The sequence below is a fragment of the Muscardinus avellanarius genome (assembly GCF_963383645.1).
Source record: "Muscardinus avellanarius genome assembly, chromosome: 1".
In the NCBI taxonomy this organism is placed as follows: Eukaryota; Metazoa; Chordata; class Mammalia; order Rodentia; family Gliridae; genus Muscardinus; species Muscardinus avellanarius.
In genome coordinates this window covers 206193663-206217584 of record NC_137786.1, presented here as the reverse complement: position 1 = coordinate 206217584, position 23922 = coordinate 206193663, and the positions used below count along the sequence as shown (strand labels likewise).

Here is a 23922-nt window from a genome sequence, read left to right as displayed (position 1 = left end):
TGGACCCTGAAAGGGGGCTTGAACCAGTGGACCCAGGAATGTCAGAATCCCACAGTGCCTGACAGCGGGTGTGCAGAGTCCTGAAGCCTAGGGCAGAACACCCTTCCACCCGCCCACTAGTAAAGCAGACCTCCCCCGTCTCTGGGTCGTATTTGTTTCGACTATAAATGAATGCAGTTACTGAATGTGTGGAGCTAAAGACGAAGGAGCGCCATTTCCAGAGAAGTTATTTTTTAAGGGTCTTTGTTGGCTGGCCTTTAGCTTCCTGGGGTCCAAAGATTAAACGTGGAGGCCACTCCTCTTTCATTCTAAGTCCTAAAGCCCTCCCTGGGCCACCGGCCACACCTGCCACATTACTTTGGTGGCATAGGTCTGGCCACAATCTCCATCACCACCCCACCCCCACCCCGACACACACCCTCGGTTCTCAGCTCAGGCCGGTGGCTCTTTGCTGAGCGGTGGGGACGCAGCAGGGCCCCGCGGGGATACCGCTCCGAGGTGCCCCCCGCCCTCCAGCCGCCTCCGCTTTCTCTGGCCCCAATCTCCATCTTCTCTCCCTAAATTTATTTTTCAACTTTGGGTGAACTTGGCCGGCATCCCGCGTCTCCGATAGGGTTGCCTAGTAACTGCGGCGCACACACCCGCCCGCGCAGGGCGGGAAGGTGGGGCGGCGGCCGGGAAGTGGCCCCGTCGGCCTGGGATTGGGCCTGCATTACCTCATGGCCTCCCTCCCGCGGCACCGCGGGGATCCTGACACCGCCTGCCCCCAGAGCCATCCCCATCCTCCCGCCCCTCCGCGCGGGACCCGGGGCTGACGTCAAGGGAAGGAGGTAGTGAGGTAATGAAGGAAGGAAAAGCGCCTGCCTTGGGAGATTGGGTGGGGGAATGGCGGCGCCTGTGGGCCTCCCGTCCTGCAGGTGGAGGAGGGGCACGTCCTTGTCCTGTGTCTGCAGCGGCGCATCCATCCCATTGTCCCGGCTTGGGGGGCCTAGCACTGGTCTGACCCTCCCACTCGGGACGCTCTTCCTTGAAGTTTCTGGAGAAGTACAGGAGTACAGGGTCGCGTTACAGGAGACGGACTTTGGAAACCTTACCTTTTGATCTGACAATCCAGCACATCTAATCGCATCTTGGATTCTGCTTTTTGCTTTTTTCTTTTTTGCGGAGGCAGCAGAACATGCTCGCAGGTTGCCCAGGTAGTGGTAGAATGGTCACATATAAACATCCTCCGTTTCCTCCCTCCCTAGCTAGAAACCAGTTCTGTTCAGGCAACTCGGGACCCGGACCAGCATTCTGCCCCAAGCTTTTGGTCTCAGGGCCTCCCCTCAGTGGGTCAGTTACCAGCATGGTTACAGGATTCTGTTGTAGGCTGCAAACCCCATCCCTTAGCAGCTGGGCCGCTGGAGTCCTTCTTGAGCAGCCTGCTTCTGCCTGTGGATTGCCTGGGTGTCATTTCTCTTATTCTAGTAGCCGCACGGTGGGAAGTTGGGATGGTTCCCCACAGGAGGACCTTGGCCCACCTCTCCCTTCTTGGATCCTGGTGGGCTCAGTCTGGAGGCACTCCTGGCAAGAGGAAGAGTTTGGTGGGGGAGTGGGCAATGTTGACAGAGGCAAGACAAGTCCTTGGGCTTTGAGGGGCTGGGAGGTGTCGCATTCCTTGGCAGTAGTGGTATTGCTATATGCTACTACATAAACACTGCTTTTTTCCTTCTCTGCCAAGCTTGGACTTTGGGACACTAGAAGGTGCCCGTCCCAGAGGTTGAGCAGTCTAGATAGAGGTCCATGATAAGTGATTGCAACCACTAGTTTAATAGGAATTCTCCAAACCAAGTCTCTGTGGTAGATTTTGATGTACTTTGACTTGGGGCTGGATTTACGGTAACTATGGAACTAAGGAAAGTCACTCAGGTGTATTTACTTATTTGGTGCTGGGGACTGAATGCTATCATTTACACGCCTGCAGCATGTTCAACACACAGTCTACCACAGAGCTACAATACCCTGGCCCTTGGATTGTGCTTTTTATTATAAAATTTTCACTCTTCTGTTTTTAAAATTTTTTTGGCGGTACTGGGGGTGGAACCCAGAGGCTTTCTACCTCCAGGCTATATACCCAGATCTTTTTTATATTTTATTTGGAAACAGGGTCTCACTAAGTTGCTGAGAGCCTCACTAAGTAGCTGAGGCTGGCTTCGAACCCGTGCGATCCTCCTGTCTCAGCCTCCCAAGCGCGGGGATTACAAGCGTGTGCCACCACGCTGGCTTAAATTTCCACTCTTCTAATCCAACTTCTAACTGGCAATTTTGTCATATTCATTTTCCAGAAATATTTGCGTATCCCTTCTTCCTATGTAATTCTGAAACTTCTTCAACTTTGTTTTCACATGAGTATTATAAAAGTAACATCTCCTATTACAGAAATTTTCTAAGTAGGAACATCTCAAAAAAGAATTTGTGACCCCTCTAGAAAAAGAGTTTGCCCCCTGAAAGCATGTGTTCTGGGTCTTGGAAGCTCCATCCACCCTAAATTCACAACACCACTAATTACTTTCCCAAGACCATGTACCTCTCACGCAGTAATGGTGAATGGGTCGGTGCAAGGGTGTTTTAAAATTGGACCTGTGCACCAACATTATTGAAGGCATGAGATTTCCTTCCTTCCTATTCCAAAAGAAAGTTTGAAGCATACATATTTGAGTGCTTTTGTGAATGCAGTGTTTGAAAAGCATGAGAAGTAGGATTCAATTTTAATTGCTTAGAGGGTTAACGGTTGAATTTTAAATATTCAGTGGTGCTTCTACTGGTAGTTGGGTCCATTCCTTTTTCTGTTTAAAATTAGGACCACTTGGAGAAGGCGTGCTGGTGTTTTGTCTTGTTGCATTTGACCCCCGCCCCTTGGCCTCACAAAGCTTTTGTCTCCCCAGTCTTGGGATCTACTTTTCTCTCTCTACCTGAAACAGGCAGCAGTACTTACCTGACATGAAATAAGCACCGTGAAATGAGCGTTTGCTTTGAGCAAAGTCTCAGAATCAGTTCTTCCCTTGACCTGTGTAATATCCTTCTCTCTCTCAGGCAACACTACTGAGATGAAACAGCCGCGCACATTCTTGTGTGCATACGAACAAGTGACTAGAAAATGTCAGCCATGGGAAGTGATTGCAGGTGGTTTTCCCATCCTTCCCTACCAACCCTTCCCAAGTATGGAAGGTGGGCAGAATTTTTCGTCTAAAGGTCACTAAAGCTTCTGAAACCAGATGCCACCCCTTAGGGAAGCCAGCGATCATAGCTGGATGAGAGCACAGGTCCCTATGACGTGGTAACAGGGATTTCACTGTAGGCCACTGTGTGCGATTAGGCACTACACTAAATGGTTCCTCTAGTTCACTCATAAATTCTTCTGAATACTCTCTGAGGTTGGTATTACATTCTTCACTTTAATGATAAGAAAATAACTTCAGAGATTGGAAGTGCCTGCTCAAGGTCATACAATGAGTAAGAACTGGAAACAGATTTTGATTCCCAGTCTCTCTGACTTCAAAGCCAAGGTGTACTCTGAATTTCCTAGTGGGCCGTTCAGGCTTCTTCACATGAATTATTACCCGTATGCACTCTATACCAGCACCTTTTGCTGGTAAATAATAGGAATTAATGCTTTTGTAAACTTACTGTGTGTCAGATACCATTGTAAGCATCTTACAAGTCCTGACTTCTGTAATCCCCACAGCAACACTTTGAGGCGGGCAGTGGGTTATCACTTCCATTTTATAGAGGAAGAAACAGCGGTTCTGAGAGGCAAATTTCCCTAGTGTGACGTTCTGTGGGGTAGGACAGGTGTTAGATTCAGGTAGCAAGGCCCAGAATTCATCCACCTGCTCTCTGTCCCTGTTCCCTCACATAGATAGGTGCCAGGTACTTCCTGAAGATGGAAGAGAATCTTAGTCTTGCTGGAGGATGGATTTTATTTCCTGCAGTTGTAAAAGTGCTACTGTCTATTAGTTTTGCCCATAAAAAGCTCTTAGTGGTTTGGGGACAGTATATTTTCTTTTGGGTACTGCCAGAGGTAGACTTGAGCTTTCTCCTGAAATCCTAGTTCACAGAGCTGTCTTTCAGACTCCTGACTATTCAAGCTTTGTTTCTGGGCATGAGCAACTGGGGTGAAGCTCGGTCCAGACACCTAAAGAATTCTAGGGCAGAGACCTTTCCTCTGTGCATTCTGACCCAGGAGGAAGGACTGATTCTGGGGTCACACAGGTTTGTGCTTGCCCAAAGGCAAGGTCCCAGGGAAGGGCAGACCCCATGATTTCCAGAGGGGGAGAGTAGTGAAGTTCAGCCTCACTAAGCACCTCCTCCTCAGTGCCTACCAAGAAGAGGCAACTAGAGCCGGACCTTCTCCCCGGCTCCCTCAGCCTCTTTGGCTTAGGACCTCCTTGGAGCCGCCGAGCCCTGATTGTGCCCACTTCAGGGACTGATCCTTGCAGCTGCTGTTTTTGAACCATATTCTCACCCACACTGATTTTTTCTTAGACATTCTAGCCTTTTCTCTTCTCTTTTGCCCTTTTATTAGCGGTGCACATCTTTCTTTAGACACTGTTCTGCCAACTTAAATGAGGACATTTATTTCCTTTTGCTATACATTTACCCTTTCCCCGGTAACACCGTTCATTCACACTGTGGAAGCAATTTTTGTTGGTTTGAATATTTGAACTGAAAGTTGATGATTTTCCAGTTGTGATATTGATGGTGGAGCCCCTGAACAGTAGGTTTCCTTTCACAGGAAAGAAGTCTCCTTTGCAGCTACAGGGTTTTTGCAGACTTTCAGCATCTTCAGGTCAATAGGAAGTGCAGGACTCATCATTTGGGGTAGTCTTCGACAGACATAAATCAGATGGCAGCCAGTACTTAAGAAAATAAAATCTAGCCAAGAGTGGTGGTACACACTTGTAATCTCTGTATTTGGGAGGCTGAGACAGGAGGATCACAGGTTTTCAGGCAGTCTTAGATATTTAGTGAGGCCCTTCGAAACTTAGTGAGACCCTGTTTCAAAATAAAGAGTAAAAAATTGGTCTCAGAGGTAGAATGCCCCTGGGTTCAATCACCAGTACTGAATGTAAATAAATAAGATAAAATAAAATAAAATCACATTTTGCCCTATTATTTAGTCATTTTATTTTTGAAACAGGGTCTCACTGAATTACTAAGTAGCTGAGGCTGTCCTCGAACCACGATCCTACAGTCTCTGCCTCCCGAATGCCGGGATTACTAGCGTGTGCCACCGCACCCGGCCCTATGTGTATTTTACGTGGCATTTTCACTTAGTACAATACACTGCTTGTTTTTTGCACAGGTAGGCAGAAGTTGGGAGGTCTGAAATGGTTTCTAGAATAGTGAATAGTGTTATCAAAAACCACAGGCTTAAACTGTACTCGTCTCCAGGGAGGGAGAAAAATCTAGTTCCAAATATTCCTGTAACATTTGTGCTGACCAAGTGTTTATTAATAGAAATAGAATCCCCAGTGGGGTTTTCTTTGGTGAGCTGGCAAGCTTGAGAGAAATTACAATACCAAGTGAGAGTGACTATGAAATCATTATTCACTGTGGCCTGCTGAGCAGAAAGTTTGGGGCAGGCAGCTTGCAAGGCTCTTTGGAGGGAAGCAAGCAGAAACATGGCTGTGTGGTTGTCTGGATGCCGCCTGTTGCAGGGCCTGGTTAGCAGGTAGAGGCAATCCCGCAGAGGCCTCTCCTCTGTCATGGGGCAGGGTTGCTAGAGCAGAAACTGGAAACATCATGAATTCTGATCACAGATGCCAGTTTTTTCTTGTTTGGCATTTTGGTTTTGATCCTGTGGGGAAACTCTACTTCTACCACAATGCTGCTTTGCCAGTCAGCAACCATGTCGCAGAAGAAACCCTAATGTCAGCCAGGCTAGGAGATTCTATTCCAGTGGTGACGTGAACCTTCCTTTCTTCTGCAGAATATAGTAAACACACTTATAGTGAAAACAAACTTGAATGACACACACATCTGAGGATTGGAGACGCTCGAGTCTAGATAATAGCGGAGGTTTTTTTCCTTCCTTTCTTTTTGTGCAGAGGTCGAGAACTCAGTAATACTGCAGTTCAGGCCAAAACAAACTCTATATGATCTACTACTGATTTCCTTTTAAGTTTTCCCTTTTGTTAGGACTGACTTCCTTTTATTTTACTCCAACTTGCATTAATCCCAGTTATAGAAGTTTTTTTCCCCTCTTCCTTGCCGCTAACTTCAAACATTTCTTACATAGGAAATAAGTGGCTTTAAAAAATCTACTTTAAACAGTATAAAGGATACCGTGACACTTGGAATATCTTTTGGCAGCTGGCAATTTCCGATTCACTTCTGATCAGGCAAAGTTCAAGCTGACATGCCTACGTGACCACTGTGGTCTCTGTGAGTCAAGCCACCTGCTTATCTGCTGTCCTCTGGGAATGAGACAATCGACACCTACAGTGGTCATTTAATAATGAGAGGCTTCGTTTGCCAGAGGCCATATATTCCCTGGTCCGTGCTGTCTCTATGTCCTTTCATGATGAGAGCTGAGTGTTGACCGATTGCCCAAAGAGATCAGAGCCTAGTGCTTGGACCCAGTATTTTTAGCTCAAGTTCACATTCTGTCCTCTCCCAGCTGCAGTTATTGCCATTGCTGTCTCCGAATTCCAGAGGAAGGTTGTGCCAGCCAGGGCGACTGACTGAGCCACTGCACAGCCCGGCCAGCAGAAGGCAGGATGTGGTGAAAACTGTGCTCCCATCCTGGCGCTGGCCTCAGGAAACCTACGAGTAGCTTGGGGATTTTCTGAAAGTCCTTTTCTCCAATCCACTCTCCGTACCTTCTCTCCCTTTCCAAGGATTTGCAGGCTGAGCTATCAGCACAACTGAATCACAGAGTGGGGCTCCGCCTGGGATCTTGGTAAACTGAAGGGGTTGCTGTGGGTGGCTTGCATCAGTGAAGCTTCCTGGAGATAGGGTTGGCCATGATGTTCCCTTGAGCATGTTCTCTTTCAAAACTCTAGATTCTTGTCTGTATCATCATCATCATCATCATCATCATCATCATCATCGTCATCATCATTTTGGAATGGTAGTAGGACTAGACTCAGAGGTTGAAAAACGACAGGAAGCCTCCAGGGGATGGAGTGGTGTTGGGGGGAACATCAGGCATACCAATGCTAGGCACCTTCTGAATCCCAGCCCTTATCTGATAAATGGAAGTCATAATTATCCTTAACTCACAAGGTTTTTGTCAACCATTTTGAGAGCATATGAAAGTGCTGTGCAAAATCTGATAGAAAAAATTAAAGTATCTTACCTTATCATCTTCAAAGGGACATTACGAGCATTACCTTCTCTAAGCCTCACAATATCCCTATAAAATTGACAGAGATTAACATTCCCACTTGACATATGAGAAAACTGAGGTGTGGGGGGCTGACCTATGATTTGTTCCATGTCCCCAAACTTAAAAAGTACCACTGTCCAGTAAAAATATAGTGCAAGTCATATTTGGAATTTGAAATTTGTCAGTAAATGCCTTAAAACCACCTTAAAATACGGAAAATGAAATTACTTTGAAAATACCATGTTTAACCCAATATAACCAAAATCTTATTTCAGTGTGTAGCACTAGCCATATTTCCAGTGGTCATTAACCACATGTGGCCAGTGGCTACCATATTGGACAGTGCAGTACAGAGGATTCTTTAAGCACCCACTAGGAAGATATGCCTATGTAAGACACAGACCCTGGATTTCAGAAAGTTTGCTTTCTGAGGACCAAGGAAATACCCTTAACAATATTTTTCCTGGGGACCTTTCTGTATAGAAACCTGTTAGGGATCAGTCAGTGGGACTATGCTTTGAGTCCATGAGAAAATTCCTAAATCATAAGGTTAGATATTTGGGATTCATTCATCCTTGTGCAAAAACTTCTGTCACTCATCTGGTTTTCCAGCCGTCTTGAAAATGATCAGATTCTTAGACTTATGCAAGGATTAAGTTATTTCAGAAAGATCCCACATCTCAACAGGGCCTAGGAAAAATTGTCAACTGGGGCTGAGTGATTTTGGTTGGTGCACAATTTAAAAAAAATTAGTGACAAAAATATACAGCTACCTGGGGAATACAATGCCTGTTGGCCGAGATTAATGGCAAGATTAATAAATGGATTGCTTGATGAAAAGGTGCAGGAGAACAAAAACCAGTGGAGAGATTGTGGAGGAGGCTGTTTATTAATGAACTGTCAGCCCAAAGAAAGTTCAAGAAACTCTCCCGTGGTAAATGCAGCAGGCTGGCACTTCTAATAAAAGTTGGGGTCCTTCAGGAATTAATTACACCAGCCTTACAGCAAGAATTTGTGGAATTGCGAAATGTAGTGGCACAGACCAGCACCGGCTGCTGCTGCAAACAGGGAAGCTGCAGGAGAAACTAATCATTTTTTCCCATTGATATGTAGGATATTGTAGTAGCATAATAGCCAGGCAGACACAGGGATGAATGATGGGGTCCAGATATGCACTGACTAATGAAACTTGCACATACTTCCAGTTTGAAGTCACCTCACTTTTCATATGCAAAATTCCCTCCTGCAATCTGATTTCCTCCTTATCCCATGTACCGGCCACCGAGGAGTTCCAAATAATTTTCAAAGTGATTATCTGTGAGTCAGATGGACCCTACAATGATTTATCAAGCTAAGCAGAGTGAGCACAATATTCATCTATTCTGAGTTGCTGTAATTTCTCCCACCCCTCCCCACATCCTCAGTTTGGTTGGCTTGAGAAAACCCTCTCTGAATTAAAAGTCAGTGTTGCAACAGAAAGGAATGCCGTGACGAGACAGAGATTGTCCAGGGTTTGCGATCTGATATCGCACATTAGATATCCCGTGTTTCTTATCTTCTCTCGCTTCTGCTGCAAAGGTAGAGTGAAAAGGTTCTTCGGTCATGTGTTTAGACCTGAGGTTCCCAGACAAACCATTCATCTCTTGGGTCTCAGAGTCCCAATTTAACCATTTCAGTTCAGTCCTAAATTTATTCCTAATGGATCTTTGTAATAATAGATTTCTGGTAGCTGATTTATGTGCTAGTTTTCTCACATCCTTTCTGCTGTGTGTGAAGTCAATAACAAAATAAATATTGAAGGGTTCAAGAAAACAGCTTTTGGTTGCTTTATATGGTGGTGTGTATTCTCCTTGGGTTCTTAATGCAAATTGTTGACTTATTTCTCCATTGGGATCTTAATATAAATTGTTGACTTTTTTTTTAAACCACACTTGACTCATAACAAGATTATAAAACTTACAGAGAATAATTCCTTCAGCTGTGCACAGAGTTTATCGTCCTCTTTGGTTCATCACGTCCTTGCGTATTAGGCCATCCATCACCCATCCCTCTTTGACTTTTCGGGCCCTCATAATCTACATGATACTTATCCTTTTGATTAAAACAACTTAATGGCCTTTTCACGAATAATTAATCTGCTGTCTTTTTACTCTCAGCTCCAGGCTTTTAACTCTAATGTTGAGTTATCCAGCCTGTGTTGCCTTTCAAAGATTCACTCCCTTTAGCCTCTTCCCCTCCAAGGTTTAATACCTCTTTAGAAACTCTGATGTTTGCTATACTAAGGTTTTTATAAAGCTTCCAAATTACTCTCACATCCTTTCTGCTGTGTGTGAAGTCAATAACCATGCGGAGATCAGTGGGATGGAATGAAAATCATTTCAGATGCACATATTCTATCATTCCAGAAAACGTAGAGGTTTGCACTCTAAAGACAAGTGGAGACTTTATTGCTTTTGAAGAAATAATTATACATGTGTGTGAGAGTGAGAGTGTGTGTGCTTATGTGTTTCTAACTCTGGATGTGTTCCAACAGTGACAATTTATACCAGATGACCTCCCAGCTTGAATGCATGACCTGGAATCAGATGAATTTAGGAGCCACCTTGAAAGGGTAAGATTTTCACCCCATTGTCTTCAACAGTAGCATGTACCTGTTTAAACTTACACCTGTTTAAAGTGCTTATAACTTACCAAGGGAGTACAGTTTTAGAGAAAATGGGTCTAGCATTCTGTAGCATTGAGATGTTTTCCTCTCTCCCCAATTGGTGGGTTGTGTTCAGTATTAATTTTTTTAAAATACAAATAAGGGATGTTTTGTCTGGAATCAAGGGAAATGGGGAATTAGGAAACACTTCATATGGCTATTCCTTGTTGAATATTTTCAAATTCTGCAAAGTTGTGTCTATGCAACCTTGTTCAATATTTATGATTTGCTAGTTATGTCCCAGATGTTAACCATTATGCTATCTTATCAAGAAATGCTTTGCTCGTAAAAAAAAGTCCAGGATGCAAATTTGTATCTTTGTGGTGATGATTTGGACAATCTAAAGTCAGATGTGCTCAGACCTGGGCGCACCAAACAGATTTTGCTCACACACGTTACACAAACACCAGAGAGAAAAAACAGCTGTGAACATAGGTAGGGGTTTTACTTTGTACATACAAATTAAGAAAAGACAGGCGGGGCTGGCTTTCAACAGCAAAATAACTCTTAGTTTCTTAACAAGTCTGAGGAGATGGCAGAGAGATGTCACACGAAGCACCCGTGGCGTATCAGGCGCTCTTCTGGTAGGTCACTTCAATATATCTTCCCGACAGCCTTAAGAGGTCGAGGCACAGTCACCTGCTTTACAGATGAGTAAATCAAACTCAGAGAGTCAAGTAGCTTCTCAGATTCACATTTTAGTAGGAGACAAAGCAGGGTGTCCAGGCCCAGATCTGAGTGCAAAGCACTGGCTCAGTCCAGTCTCTGTGGTGATTTCCACCCACTGTTGGCCTCAGTGGGATGGGGGGACCCTATTCAGCAATCTTGATGAGACACAGCTAGCCTTGTGTCTCTGTGTGTTTCATGGCTGCTCATTGCATTCTGCGACCGGGGTCTTGCTGGAGCCCCCATGCTCCATTCCCCACCTCTTCTTCTCTTCTAGAGTTGCTGCTGGGAGCTCCAGCTCAGTGAAATGGACAGAAGGGCAGAGCAAGTGAGTGGACCAGGGCCTCGTTGGCTGACACACCTGGGGCAATGCGAGAGTTAGGACTGACCTGGGTCATCAGGGTAGCACCTGGGGGACGGGAAATACTGATCCCCCTCCCACCTCTCCTTGTTTATTGTAGATATACTGCGGCCCAAATGGAGGTGGTGACATTTCTCATCGTCTCCCTGGAAAACAATCTTAAAAACCATGCAGCAGGAACCCTGTTCATTTCCTTGTGAATGTTTCGCAACATGCTAGGTTTATAATATTACACACACGTGCCTGTTAGATCAGTCAAGTCTCGATCATAACTTATTTGATTTTCCCTGCTTACCTTTGAACCTTCTCAGGAGAACTTAGTTTTTACTTTAAATCTGTGGCCAGGCTTTGCAATACTTTTTTTTTCTTCTTTTCATCCCCAGATATTTGTGTCTTCCGCAGCCCTATAGCCTGCACCTTGGAGCATTTCCGTAGCTATTTCTTTTGATTTTTATTTTCTCAGCTTAAACATCAGCACCAGACGGCATCTTCCTTCTTTGGCTCCGCCCTCTTTTTTGGATTGTCTTCAGTGATTGGTGGAGCTGCTTTTCATCTTCCAAGACTTATTGCTAGCCGGGCGTGGTGGTGCATGCTTGTAATCCCAGCATTTGGGAGGCCGAGACAGGAGGATCCAGGTTCAGCTACTTAAGTGAGGCCCTTTGCAACTTAGTGAGACCCTGTTTCAAAAAAATAAAGAATAAAAAATAGGGCAGGGGGTGTAGCTCAGAGGTCGAATGCCCTGGGTTCCTTCCCCAGACCCTCCCCCAAAAAAAGACTTATTGTTAGATTCTTTACCCCATCATTCTACCCCAGCTTTCTGCTGTTTTATCCAAATCTCCACTTCCTCACTCAAAAAAGCTCTCTGTTGCTTTGAGCTGTTTCTCTTTCCGCCTCTACCCGGAAGGCACATGACACTTTTAGCATCCTATCATTCTACTTATTTCCCTCACACTCTCACACTTCTCAGCTTTTTGGTTCCACCCTTCTTTCTGGATCCTTCTTTGTGTGTTTTCCCTCCTCTCCTCTCTCTTCTCTGCTTAACTTAGTAACTGTCCCCATAGTAAACGCCAAGATCAGACAGAACATGATTGTGAAGCGAACAGTATGTTTCAGTTTTTAAAATTTCTTCATGCTGGGATACAGGGCTGGTTGGTTGAATTACAAAAATTACCGATAAGGGACCTGGGCATGTGTTTTGAATTTGGGTTTTTCCACAGTTGAGATAAATTTGATACTTTTAAAGGTCTTTAGATATGTGGTATTTGTCACTTTCAGGGAGTCAGAAACTGTGTTGGAAAGATAAAGCACAAAGCACAAAGAATTTTTTTTTGTTCAATCCTGTATAAAGAAAAAAAGAGAAAAGAAAAGAAAAGAAAGGTGGCCATGGTGGTGTATGCCTGTAATCTCAGTACTTGGGAGACTGAGATAGGAAGATTACAGTTTGAGCCTCAGCAATGGCTCTTAACAATTTAGCAAGACCCTATTTTCAAATAAAAAAAACAAGAAGGGCTGGGAGTGCAGCTTGAAGGTAGAATATCCCTGGGTTCGATCTCCAGTATGACCAAAGAAATAACAACAAAAATTCAAAGCCGGGTGTGGTGGCGCATGCTTGTAATCCCAGCATTTGGGAGGCTGAGACCAGATGATCGCGGTTCGTGGACAGCCTCAGTTACTTAGTGAGGCCCTCTGCAACTCAGTGAGACCCTGTTTCAAAATAAAGAATAAAAAATAGGGCAGGGGGTATATCTCAGAGGTAGAATGCCCCTGGGTTCTATCCCCCGATCCACAAAAAACCCCCCCAAAAACCCATATATATATATATATATATATATATATATATATATATATATATATATATATATATACACACACACACACACACACACACACACACACACATACATATATAAAAGAATAAAAAATTGGGGGTGTAGCTCAGAGGTAGAATGCCCCTGGGTTCCATCCTCAGTACCACCAAAAAAAAAAAAAAAAAATCCAACCACTGGAAGAGTTTTTATTGATTTGTTACTTAATATCTTGGGAAAGGATTTCTGAAATAAAAATGCAATTTGTTGAATGCTAACTTTATTCAGGGAGCTATATTATATAAAAAGGATCAAATGACCCCAACAGATACTCTCATATAAGAACAACTCAATTGCCTAATTTTCTGTTCTCTTTCACTTGTTAGATTTATCTCTTAGAACATATTGTAAGTCAGTCAGTTTTTGCTTTCATGTTGTGAATGAAACATTCATTCACAACATGTATTTTAATGTTTTTAAATGTATTTTAAAAGGATGTATTTTAATGTTATTGGATCCTGTATAAGGAGGGGGCTTCGTATATGTTTCCTCTTCTGAGCTTAACAACTACCTCCTGATGCTATCTATGGTCAGGTCCAGTTGAGGCTGGAGAGACTGAGTCACCTAACCCAAGCCATAGAGAAATGGCACAGCCATGTTGGAATTAGTTCTTTCTGACCCCAGGGCCTGGTCTTAGATTAGAGTTTCTTAAACTTTTTAGACTATGACCACAGTTAGAAATACCTTTTTATACTGAAATCCAACATATATACATGTTCAAACACACACACACACACACATACACACACACACACATAAAATCCCATACATTTTCTTTTTCTTTCTTTTTTTTTTTTTTTTTTTTGCAGTACTAGGGATGCAATCAATGGGCATTCGACCTCTGAGCTCCACACCTAGCCCTATTTTTGTTTTTATTTTTATTTTGAAAAAAGGTCCCATAAGTTGCAGAGGGCCTCATTAAGTAGCTGAGGTTGGGGAGAACCTGCCCTGAAATTCTCCTATCTCGGACTCCCAAGTACAAGGATTACAAGCGTGTACCACCATGTCCAGTTCACACATATTCATTAAACAATACTTATGATGCACTGTGCATGCTGATAATTTTTACACTGTTCCATGTCATTTTTTAAAATGTTGGCTGTGACATACTAGGTAGAATTTACAACTTTTTGCTGTCTCATCACCCCAGGGTGCCTGTCTTTTAGTTCTCAAAGATGATAACTCCTTACCTCTCTGCCCACAGCAACTGAGAAACGAATTGGGAAACATCTACAATTTCAGTAGAAAGTTTGGCTTCTGCGCGGAGAAGAACCAATATAGCCAGGTGTAGTGGCACATGCCCTTATCCCAGTACTTGAGAAGCTGAGACAGGACCATCACAGGTTTAAGGGCAGCCTAAGCAACTTAGCAAGACCCTGTTTCAAAGTAAAATAAAATAAGCCGGGCATGGTGGAGCACGCTTGTAATCTCAGCATTTGAGAGGCTGAGACAAGAGGATCGTGGTTCGCCGACAGCCTCAGCTACTTAGTGAGGCCCTCTGCAACTCAGTGAGACCCTTTTTCAAAATAAAGAATAAAAATAGGGTAGGGGGTGTAGCTTAGAGGTCGAATGCCCTTAGGTTCCATCCAGGGGCATTCGAAATAAATAAATAAAAACAAAATGGTCTGGGGGATTTAGCTCTGAGGTAGAATGCTCCTGGGTTCAATCCCCAGTACCCCCCCCCCCAAAAAAAAAATCTAGGTGGGGGGTGACTATTCTCTGATCCTGGATTTACTTTCTCTTGCTGTGATACAAGAAGGTTGTTAATATGGAAAATACATTTCAGAAATAAAAAGACGCTCTATGAAGTAGAGAAAGACAGCTTTTCCCCTTCATACTTAACTAGTGTCTTGACATTACCAGAAACAAGAAAAATCAAGATGGCAAGGTAGATCTAGCACAAGAAAACTGGCAGTTTGACTCACGTTTAAAAAAAAAAAAAGCCAGGCGTGGTGGCCCACGATTGTAATCCCAGCATTTGGGAGGCTGAGATCAGAAGATCATGGTTTGCAGACAGCCTCAGCTACTTAGTGAGGCCCTCTGCAACTCAGTGAGACCCTGTTTCAAAATAAAGAATAAAAAATAGGGCAGGAGTATAGCTTGGAGGTCGAATGCCCCTGTGTTCCATCCCCAGACCCTCAAAAAGAAAGAAAGAAAGAAAGAAAGAAAGAAAGAAAGAGAAGAAAAAAGGTAATTTCCATATCACTCATTAAAAAAAGGCACTCACTTTTTTATTAAAAGACTATGTACCTCAGACTAATTCCCTCTAAACACTTGTTAAGGTCTTCTTTCCTTGAAAGGGTAACTTTTTTTTTTTTTTAAATGACTCCAAAAATAATAGGTTGGCTTCCTGGTGTCCTAAGCAATTTCATGGAAATACTTTTCATTAGGTGCCAGGAGCGGTGCTAGAATGGGTGGGGATGGGCTTTTAGTAGAAAATGGGCAAGTTAAAATGAAAACACGGTATAGTGGGGAGTTACTCTTGCCCACAGACTTACTTAACCTTTGCCCTTCTTCACTCAATTTTCCTTCTTTCTTTATTCCTTTCTTCCTCCTCCAATTTTTTTTTTTTTTTTCGGTACTGGAGATGAAACCCAAGGGCATTCTACCTCCAAGCTACACCCATAGCCCTATTTTTTTATTCTTTATTTTGAAACAGGGTCTCACTAAGTAGCTGAAGCTATCTGCAAACTACAATCCTCCTTTCTTAGCCTCTCAAATGCTGAGATTACAAGGTGTGCCACCACGTCCCCAGTTGTGTGTGTGTGTGTGTGTGTGTGTGTGTGTGTGTGTGTGTTGGTTCTGGGGTTTAAATTTAGGGCCTCATGCATACAAGGCAAGAGCTCTTCTACTGAGCTATAGCCCCAGACCCTTTTAAACTCGTTTTCCAATCTCTGCATGTACATTGGGATCAGAGCTACTTTTATGACCCTACATTTCAGTTTAAGTTAGAAGATGCTTCATGAAGCCTTTGTCCTTTCCCTTACCTATAAACAAATGAACTGAGATTTTTTTTGTTTTGGTGGTACTGGGGTTCCTGGAAGCCCTTCTACCTCGGGGCTACACTACCAAACCTATTTTATACTTTTTATTTGGAAACAGGGTCTCTCTCTCTCTCTCTTTTTTTTTTTTTTTTGGTGGTACTGGGGTTCCTGGAAGCCCTTCTACCTCCGGGCTCCACTCCCAGACCTATTTTTACATTTTTATTTGGAAACAGGGTCTCCTAAGCCAGCGCGCGCGGCTGGCTTCGAACCTGCACGATTCTTCTGTCTCTGCCTCCCAAGCGCGGGGATTACAAGCGTGGGCCACCACGCCCAGCCCGGAAACAGGGTCTCTTAAGCCAGCTGGCTGGCTTCGAACCTGCATGATCTTCCTGTCTCCGCCTCCCAAGCAGGGATTACAAGAGTGCCCCACCACGCCCGGCATAAACTGAGATTTTTAAACACAGTGTCTCTGCGAGATAAAAAAAAAAAAAAAAAACTTGTTGGGGAATCTTTCTCAGCATCACTCCACCATCTTGAATGCCTAGGGGCATTCTTAATGGCTGCTGATTTCCTAAGGCTGCTAATAAGCCTCAGCTACCCTGGAGGCCTCTGTTTTGTCTTTTCTTAAGAAAATATCCTGCAAAATGGAGAAACACATCAACCTTGACTGTGGTCCAAGTTATTAAACAAGGAGGAAGTTACTCGGTGAGGACAGGGGTAGGGGGAGTGGGAAGCTGAACACAATAGAAACGGAGGAGGGTTGAGCAAAATGAATGTCCTGTTGCTGGTCCAAGAAGCCCACAGACTGTTGGGAACACACAGTATTTGACCTGTGGATGCTCAAAAGGAAAGATGAGAAGACTCGTAGTGAGTGATGTCTGGTGAAAACAAAGCTGGGCGTTTGGGTAGGCCAAGGCTGTCGGATCTGGAGAAAATCCCCGCTAGACATGGTCTCATCCCTGAGAACCTGTGCCAAAAGAGATAGCTGAGACGCTAGCCTGGAGCTCCAGCGCGGGGCCCCATACCTTCCCTCGCGGGCCTGTGAACAGAAGGTACCGGTCCAGGAGATTTACTTCTTGAAAGCAGATAGCCTGCTCTTAAGTGGCTCCTGGAGCAGAGGTGGAGAGCCCCAGTTCTGGGAAGATAGCTGCATTCCTGAGCGTGCTCCTCCAGCCCCACCCCTGGCAGAAAGTTGCTAATGTTGTTGAGGCAGTTATCTTTACTGTGGCCTTGCAATGGACTTGGCCGGGATGTGTGAGCTCTACTACCGGAAGGAAGAATGGACGCCCGGGTGAGGGAGAACCGTGATTGGCGCTGTGTCCTCCGTCCCTCTCGCTGAGGAAGGACTAATTGAGAAGTTTCTTCACCTTCAAGTCTCACTTTCTTGCTGTGACTTTTTCCTTCATTGGCTTCTGGCCTTTCCCACTCTTTACTTTTTGGGCATGTTTTCATATTCAATTAATGTATTTAATATTTTTATGATGGAAGTAATGTGTATAAACTATAGAGCATTTAGAAGATACAACTCTATAGTCAGAGAAATTAAAACTCTTTCCCCCCAATGACCCAGATGAAGCTACCTTTTTTCTTTTTTTTTTTTAATATTGGTTTTAGAGGCTGAACCCAGAGGTATTCTATCTCTGAGCTATACCACCGGCCCTGTTTGATTATTTATTTTGAAACAGGGTCTCCCTAAGTTGCTGAGGGTCTTGCGAAGTTGCTGACGCTGGCTTTGAACCTTTGACCTTCTCATCTCAGCCTCCCAAGTACTGAGATTACAGATGTGTATTGTTGTGCCAGCTTTTTAATTTAATTTTATTTTATTTTTGTGGTGCTGGGGATAAAACCTGGATGCTTGCACATGTGTCCTACCACTGAGCTATATCTCTAGCCCTTGACTATTACGTTGCACACAATCTGAGACTTATTTCTATGCACGCACGCATACATACATGTATATGTTTCATCTTTTTATAAAAACGATTGGCTTCATCTTAGATCGAATTCAGCAAATACATATTTAGAAGCCATTGCAAAGTACTGTGTTTAAACCCTCATAAAGAGTGTCACCCTTTTGAAAAAATTCTTTGCCTTAAGAAATACTTAAAATTTATTCGAGGCTCCATTAGCTTATTGCCTTCATACTGTGTCTCTATCTTATTTTTAAGCAGGAATTGCATTCATCTAACAAATGGGAGAGAAAATGACAGAAAATGAGAAACGCTCAGATCAGGGTAAAAAAGGAGCTGCACAAGACAGACAGGAAGGGAACTTGGAAATGAGGATCACGGTCCACTTAGCACAGGAGATGCGCGCGCGCGTTTGTGTGTGTGTGTGTGTGTGTGTGTGTGTGTGTGTGTGTGTGTGTTGGAGAGGTCAAAGGTACATTAGATGAGGGAGGGGTATGTTCATGACCCAAAGGAATATTTTGGACCTCTCATATCTACAGTCTTATCTTGGGCCCTGCTGAGACCTTCTACTCATCATTGCTTCTTCCTGTCATCTGCCCAAGAAAAGATCAGAACCTCTAGCCAGAAAAGTATTGATCTAGAATCTACACTAATAAAAGGTCATCCAGATGTTTCTCAGAAACCAGGGGCTACTGTATATTCTAGTAGGTGTTTTTCTACTAAAAGTTAATGAGTTCTTTTATTCTAGCTCTATTTCCAACTCTTCAATTTTTAAAACAAAGCCACAGGTGGAGTACTCTGTCTGGCTAAGATGATGGCTCTATCTAAAATAAAGACGGTTCCCTCCTTGATTAGAAAGTAGCACAGAGCCAAGCATGGTGGCGCATGCTTGTAATCTCAGCATTTGGGAGGCTGAGACACAGGAGGATCGAGGTTCACGGATGGCTTCAGCTACTACTTAGTGAGGCTCTTTGCAACTCAGTGAGACCCTGTTTCAAAATAAAGAATAAATAATAGGTCTGGGGTATAGCTCAGAGGTAGAATGCCCTTGGGTTCCATCCCTAGTAACACACACACACACATCATTTTTTGAGAATTCAGGAGATAAAAAATAATTGATGTGTATTATATCTGCAGAAAAAAAGTGCTTGAACCATCTATTAACTGCAGTTACCTCTGAATGGATGAGAGGGAAGGGACAAAAGACTGATACAGATGGGTAAAGAGATAACAAGAGGATATAAACTGAAAACATCTTATAAACATAATTCTTTCATGGAGTTTTGGGGCAAAAAAGCAAAGAAATGAGGTTCTTGTTGGTTGAGAAAAGAAGGTTCTGGGGATGGTAGGGCTTTTTACTTGTTTTCCTTTAACTTAATTTATATTTAGAAAGAAGTGTTTGCATGTTTGCTGATGGTATGATCAAAGAGAGGAGAGTGATGGGTGGGCATAAATTACTGGAACAAAGCCGGGTAAGAGGGAGAGGCTCCGCAGCCAGGTGGACGGGATCCAGCTAGAAGCTGAGCTAGTTCATTTAGTAACAGTATTGGCTTGTAAGCATTCTTTTTTTTTTCTAAGTTTTTTTTTTGTTTGTCATTTATACTAGAAATATCTTCTCTCGTTTGCATTTTAGCTCTGTTAATGTTTTTTTCTGTCAGAAGCTTTTTAAAAATTCTTAGAGTAAACATTATGCTTTATTACATTGTTTTAAGTTTTTGGCTTCTGTAACAGACTTAAAAAGATTTTTTCCCACTCTAGAATTTTTTTTTTATTGGTGCACTGTATTCATACATCGTAGTGGGATACAAACTTTTGTAGACATACATGTACACATCGCCCAGTCAGCCCCCACCCGATCCCCACCCCGTTCCCTCCCCATCCCTCCTTCCCATGCTTGGCTTAGTGGTTGACATCTAGTATTATAGCAATTTATCCAAAATTAAAAACGATAATTTCACATAACAGTTTCATTTGTCTGATACCAAGCTTTTGATGACTTAAAGATAACATTTCAATATTTCTTTTTGCTTTCTTTCTTACCAGAGAATATTTTTTTTCTATTTTTTTAGGTGAAACTATCATATATTTATATATTTATTTTTCAGAAAAAAAATCTATCCTAATATGGAATATGGACTCTAGATACCCAAAACGATCTTGAAAAAGAACAAAGCTAGAAGATATATATTTTCTGATTTCAAACCATATAAAGCTACAATAATTGAAACAGTGTAGTACTGTTCTAAAGGCAGATATATAAACCGTTGGAGTTAAATAAAAGCCTAGAGCTAAATTCTTCCCTATATTGTCAAGTTAATAAACAATATAGGGATATATTAATATAGGTTATTAATATATATTATATATATATTAATATAGGTTATTAGCAATATAGTTAATAACAATATAGGGAAATTCTTCCCTATATTGTCAAGTTATTTTTGACAAGGTTTCCACGAAAATTTTGTGGTGGAAATAATAATCTTTTAACTAAATATTGTTGAAAAATAATACTTACATGGAAAAGAATAAAATTGGACCCTTACCTAATCCCATATACAAATATTAACACAAAATAGATAAAAGACCTAAATATAAATCTTAAGACTATAAACTTTTAGAAGAAAATCTGGGTCATAAAACCTCACAACATTGAAATTGGCAGTGATTTCTTGGATATGATTTCAATGGCACAGGCAACAGAAGAGTATACAAACTCCCTAAAAAATAAAAAAAAATATTGTATATCCAAAGACAATGTAAACAGAGTTAAAAGTTACTAATAGAATTGGATAAAATATTTCCAAATGCTATATCTGAAGGTATATTAATATTCCAACTAGAAATCCTAAAAATTAACAACAATAAAGGCAAACAATACCCTTTAGAGATAGGTAAAAGACTAACATAAATAATGAATCTCCACAGATAACCAATCTTAGTTGTCTGTTGGATGGAAAATCTTGTTTCTCTGGTTCTGGTGTGTGTTACCTATTTCTTCTTTGTAGTTAATCTCTTTGAGTATTTTCTCTAGTGCTGGTTTTGAAGACATAAATTCCTTCAGTTTCTGTTTGTCATGGAAGCTTCTTATTTCTCCATCTAATTTGATAGAAAGTTTTGCTGGGTAGGAAATTTTTGGCTGGAAGTTGTTTTCTTTCAGAGTTTGGAATATGTTACTCCAAGCACTTCTGGCTTTCATGACTTGGTTTGGGAAGTCTGGAGTGATTCTAATTGGCTTGCCTCTGAATGTCACTTGGCCCTTTGTTTTTGTTGCCTTTAAGATTCTCTGCTTGGCTTCCACATTGGTCATTTTGACAATTATGTGGCGTGGGCTCTTCTCTGATCCTGTCTAAAGGGAGTTCTATTAAGTTTCCTGGACCTGTGTATTGACCTCTTGCTCTATGTTTGGAAAATTTTCTGCTATTACTTCCTTGAAGAGATTGTTGATCCCTTTGGTTTCACTTTCTTTTCCCTCCTCTATTCCAATTATTCTTAGGTTAGCTCTCTTAAAATGGGCCCATATTTCTTCAATATCAGATTCCTGCTGTTGGATATTTTTTCCTAGATTAGAAACTATGCGTTCATTTTTTGAATGATCATCTTTTAAGAGCGAGATTCTGTTCTCCATGTGGTCTAATCAGTTGTTTGTGCTTTGAATTGAGGCCTTTACTTCATTAATTGCATCCTTTATCTCTTTTTGGCTCTCTCTGAGTTCTTTTCGAAGCCCCTCTATTATTTCTACAGTTATTTTCCTGATTTGATCTTCTAGAAATCTCTGATTTTCTGTTTTATCGGGTTCTGATGTTGTGGGATTGTGGGCATTCATTGCTCCTGTGTTATTCCTCTTTCCCATGATTTCGGAAGTTTGTGCCTTCTCTGGGTTCTTCCCTTGGGTCACTATGACTTCACTTAAGGTGTTCTGGATCTCGAGTCAGTAGTATCTCAGACCCCACTACTCCTTTACTGGGTTGTATCACAGAGTCTCCGACCCAGAGAGTTGATAGAGGCTGCTTTAGACTGTGGGGGGTGCCAGGTTGCATGTTCTCCTATGGTGTGATATCATTGTCACCACCCCTCCCCCACTGGGTCAAGTCCCAGGGAGTACAGTACTGGGATTTCTCCTCTGTGGCCCGCAATTTGGCTCACTGTTCTTGAGTATGCAGATGTAGCTGTACTGGATTCGGTGAATTCGCTGCTGTTGCCACCGGTGGCAATATGGTGCCGCTGCTACGCCCTCGGCCATGAGGCTGGCGTATTTCTTCTTGGTTTTGAGTTCCACTCTGAATCCCTGCAGCGTGTGCTGAGCTCAGCCACTGGGAGCTTTAGATGCTCTCTGCGCGGAGAAATCCCGCCTGGCTGTTCCACAGTGGCTCACCTCAGCTTGCTGTAGCTGTCCGGTGAACTCGCCGCTGCCGCCGGCAGTATGGCGCTGCTGCCGCGTCCTCGGTCGTGAGGTCGGTGTATCTCCTCTGTGGCTCTGAGCTCTGTTCTCAGTCCGCTTTCTCTCTGGAGCCTGGTGATTTTTTTGTTTCTCTGGTGATGGTGTTTTCTGGCTATGAAAGGCGCTGATTTTGTGGTAATGGAGATTGGTTGTTAGCGGGGCTCTTAAGCCTCGCTTTCCTCATTTGCCATCTTCCCGGAAGTTCCCCCCACTCTAGAATTTTTAATATTTGCTTATTTATTTATTATTTTGAAAATAATATCTTTTCACATTTAAACATCTTGGATTTCTTTGGCAAATGGATTCCAATTTGATTTATTTCCAAATGACTAGCCAGTATACCGAAACCATTTTAAATAATCATGCCTTTTCTCTTTGATTTCAAGCATTACCTTTATCCAATGCTTAAATTCCCTGGATTCATTTCTAGACTTTTTTTATTCTTTTGATAAGCCTGGCTTTTTCTGCCAAGAAGAACCAACTATTTTAATTTTTTTTATAATTTCATTGTCTGTTTAAATGTTTAATAAGAAAGTTCTCCCAGAATTGCACTTCTTTTAAAAATATTTCTAGCCGGGCATAGTGGCGCATGCTTGTCATCCCAGCATTCGAGAGGCTGAGACCTCCTGAGGATCACAGTTCGCATACAGCCTCAGCTACTCAGTGAGGCCCTCTGCAACTTAGTGAGACCCTGTTTCAAAATTAAGAATAAAAAATAGGGCAGAGGGTATAACTCAGAGGTCAAATGCCCCTGGGTTCTCTCCCCAGACCCTCAAAAAATAAAAAATATTTCTAGCTATTATCTCATCATCCTCCTACTTTTCTTTTTCCTCCTCTTTCTTTTCTTTCTATGCCTTTTTTTTTTTTTTGAAAATACACAAATCACACTGTGTTGCCCAAACTAGTCTTCAACTCCAGGTCTCAAGTGATCCTCCTGCCTCAGCCTCCTGAATAGTTGGGACTATGTCATTATACCCAGCTCTCTTAATTAATTAATTAATTAATTAATTTTTGGGGTGTGTGGTGCTTGGGGATTAAACTCAGGAGCATTCTGCCTCTGAGATACACCTCCAGATCAAGTTTTTAACATTTTTTAAATTTGAAAATAGGGTCTAGTTAATTTGCTAAGAGCCTTACTAAGTTGCTGAGGCTGGTTTTGAACCTGCTGTCCTCCGGTTTCAGCTTCCTAAGTACTGGGATTACAGGCATGTGCCACCACATGTGGTTTCCTTATTCTTTAAGATAATTCAATTTCATTAATTTCAAAGAAATTATCAGTATTGGTTTATTATTTGTGACAAATGTATCATGCTAATGTGAGATGCTAATAATATAGGACACTGGTATTTTAGAGGTTTCTCTACAAATCTAAAGCCATTTTGAGCCAGACATGTGGTTCATATCTGTAATCCCAGTACTTAGGAAGCTGAGACAGGAAGATTGTAGGTTCAAGATCAGCCTCAACAACTTAGGGAGGCTCTCAGTAACCTAACGAGAAGATCCTGTTTTTTTTTAATAGTCTTATTTGGAATTTTGAATGGTTATTTATTGATTTATTTATTTTGTGGTACTGGGGATGAAACCCAGGGACATTGTACCTCCAAGCTATACCCCAGCCC

General features: G+C 42.5%; 1 protein-coding gene across 4 annotated transcripts in view; it reads left to right on the top strand.

Annotated features, from left to right (window-relative positions):
• The window catches only part of WT1 (WT1 transcription factor), a gene marked incomplete at both ends in the record, with an annotated part of 53287 nt that overhangs the window by 7311 nt on the left and 22054 nt on the right, over positions 1–23922 (top strand). For 3 of the 4 annotated variants that reach the window (XM_080716485.1, XM_080716484.1, XM_080716483.1), the window contains 2 exons: positions 9906–9983; positions 11020–11070. In XM_080716485.1, the coding sequence (XP_080572611.1) occupies positions 9906–9983; positions 11020–11070 (129 nt within the window). The remainder of the gene's footprint in view (positions 1–9905; positions 9984–11019; positions 11071–23922) is intronic. The other variant, XM_080716486.1, reaches the window with a different exon arrangement.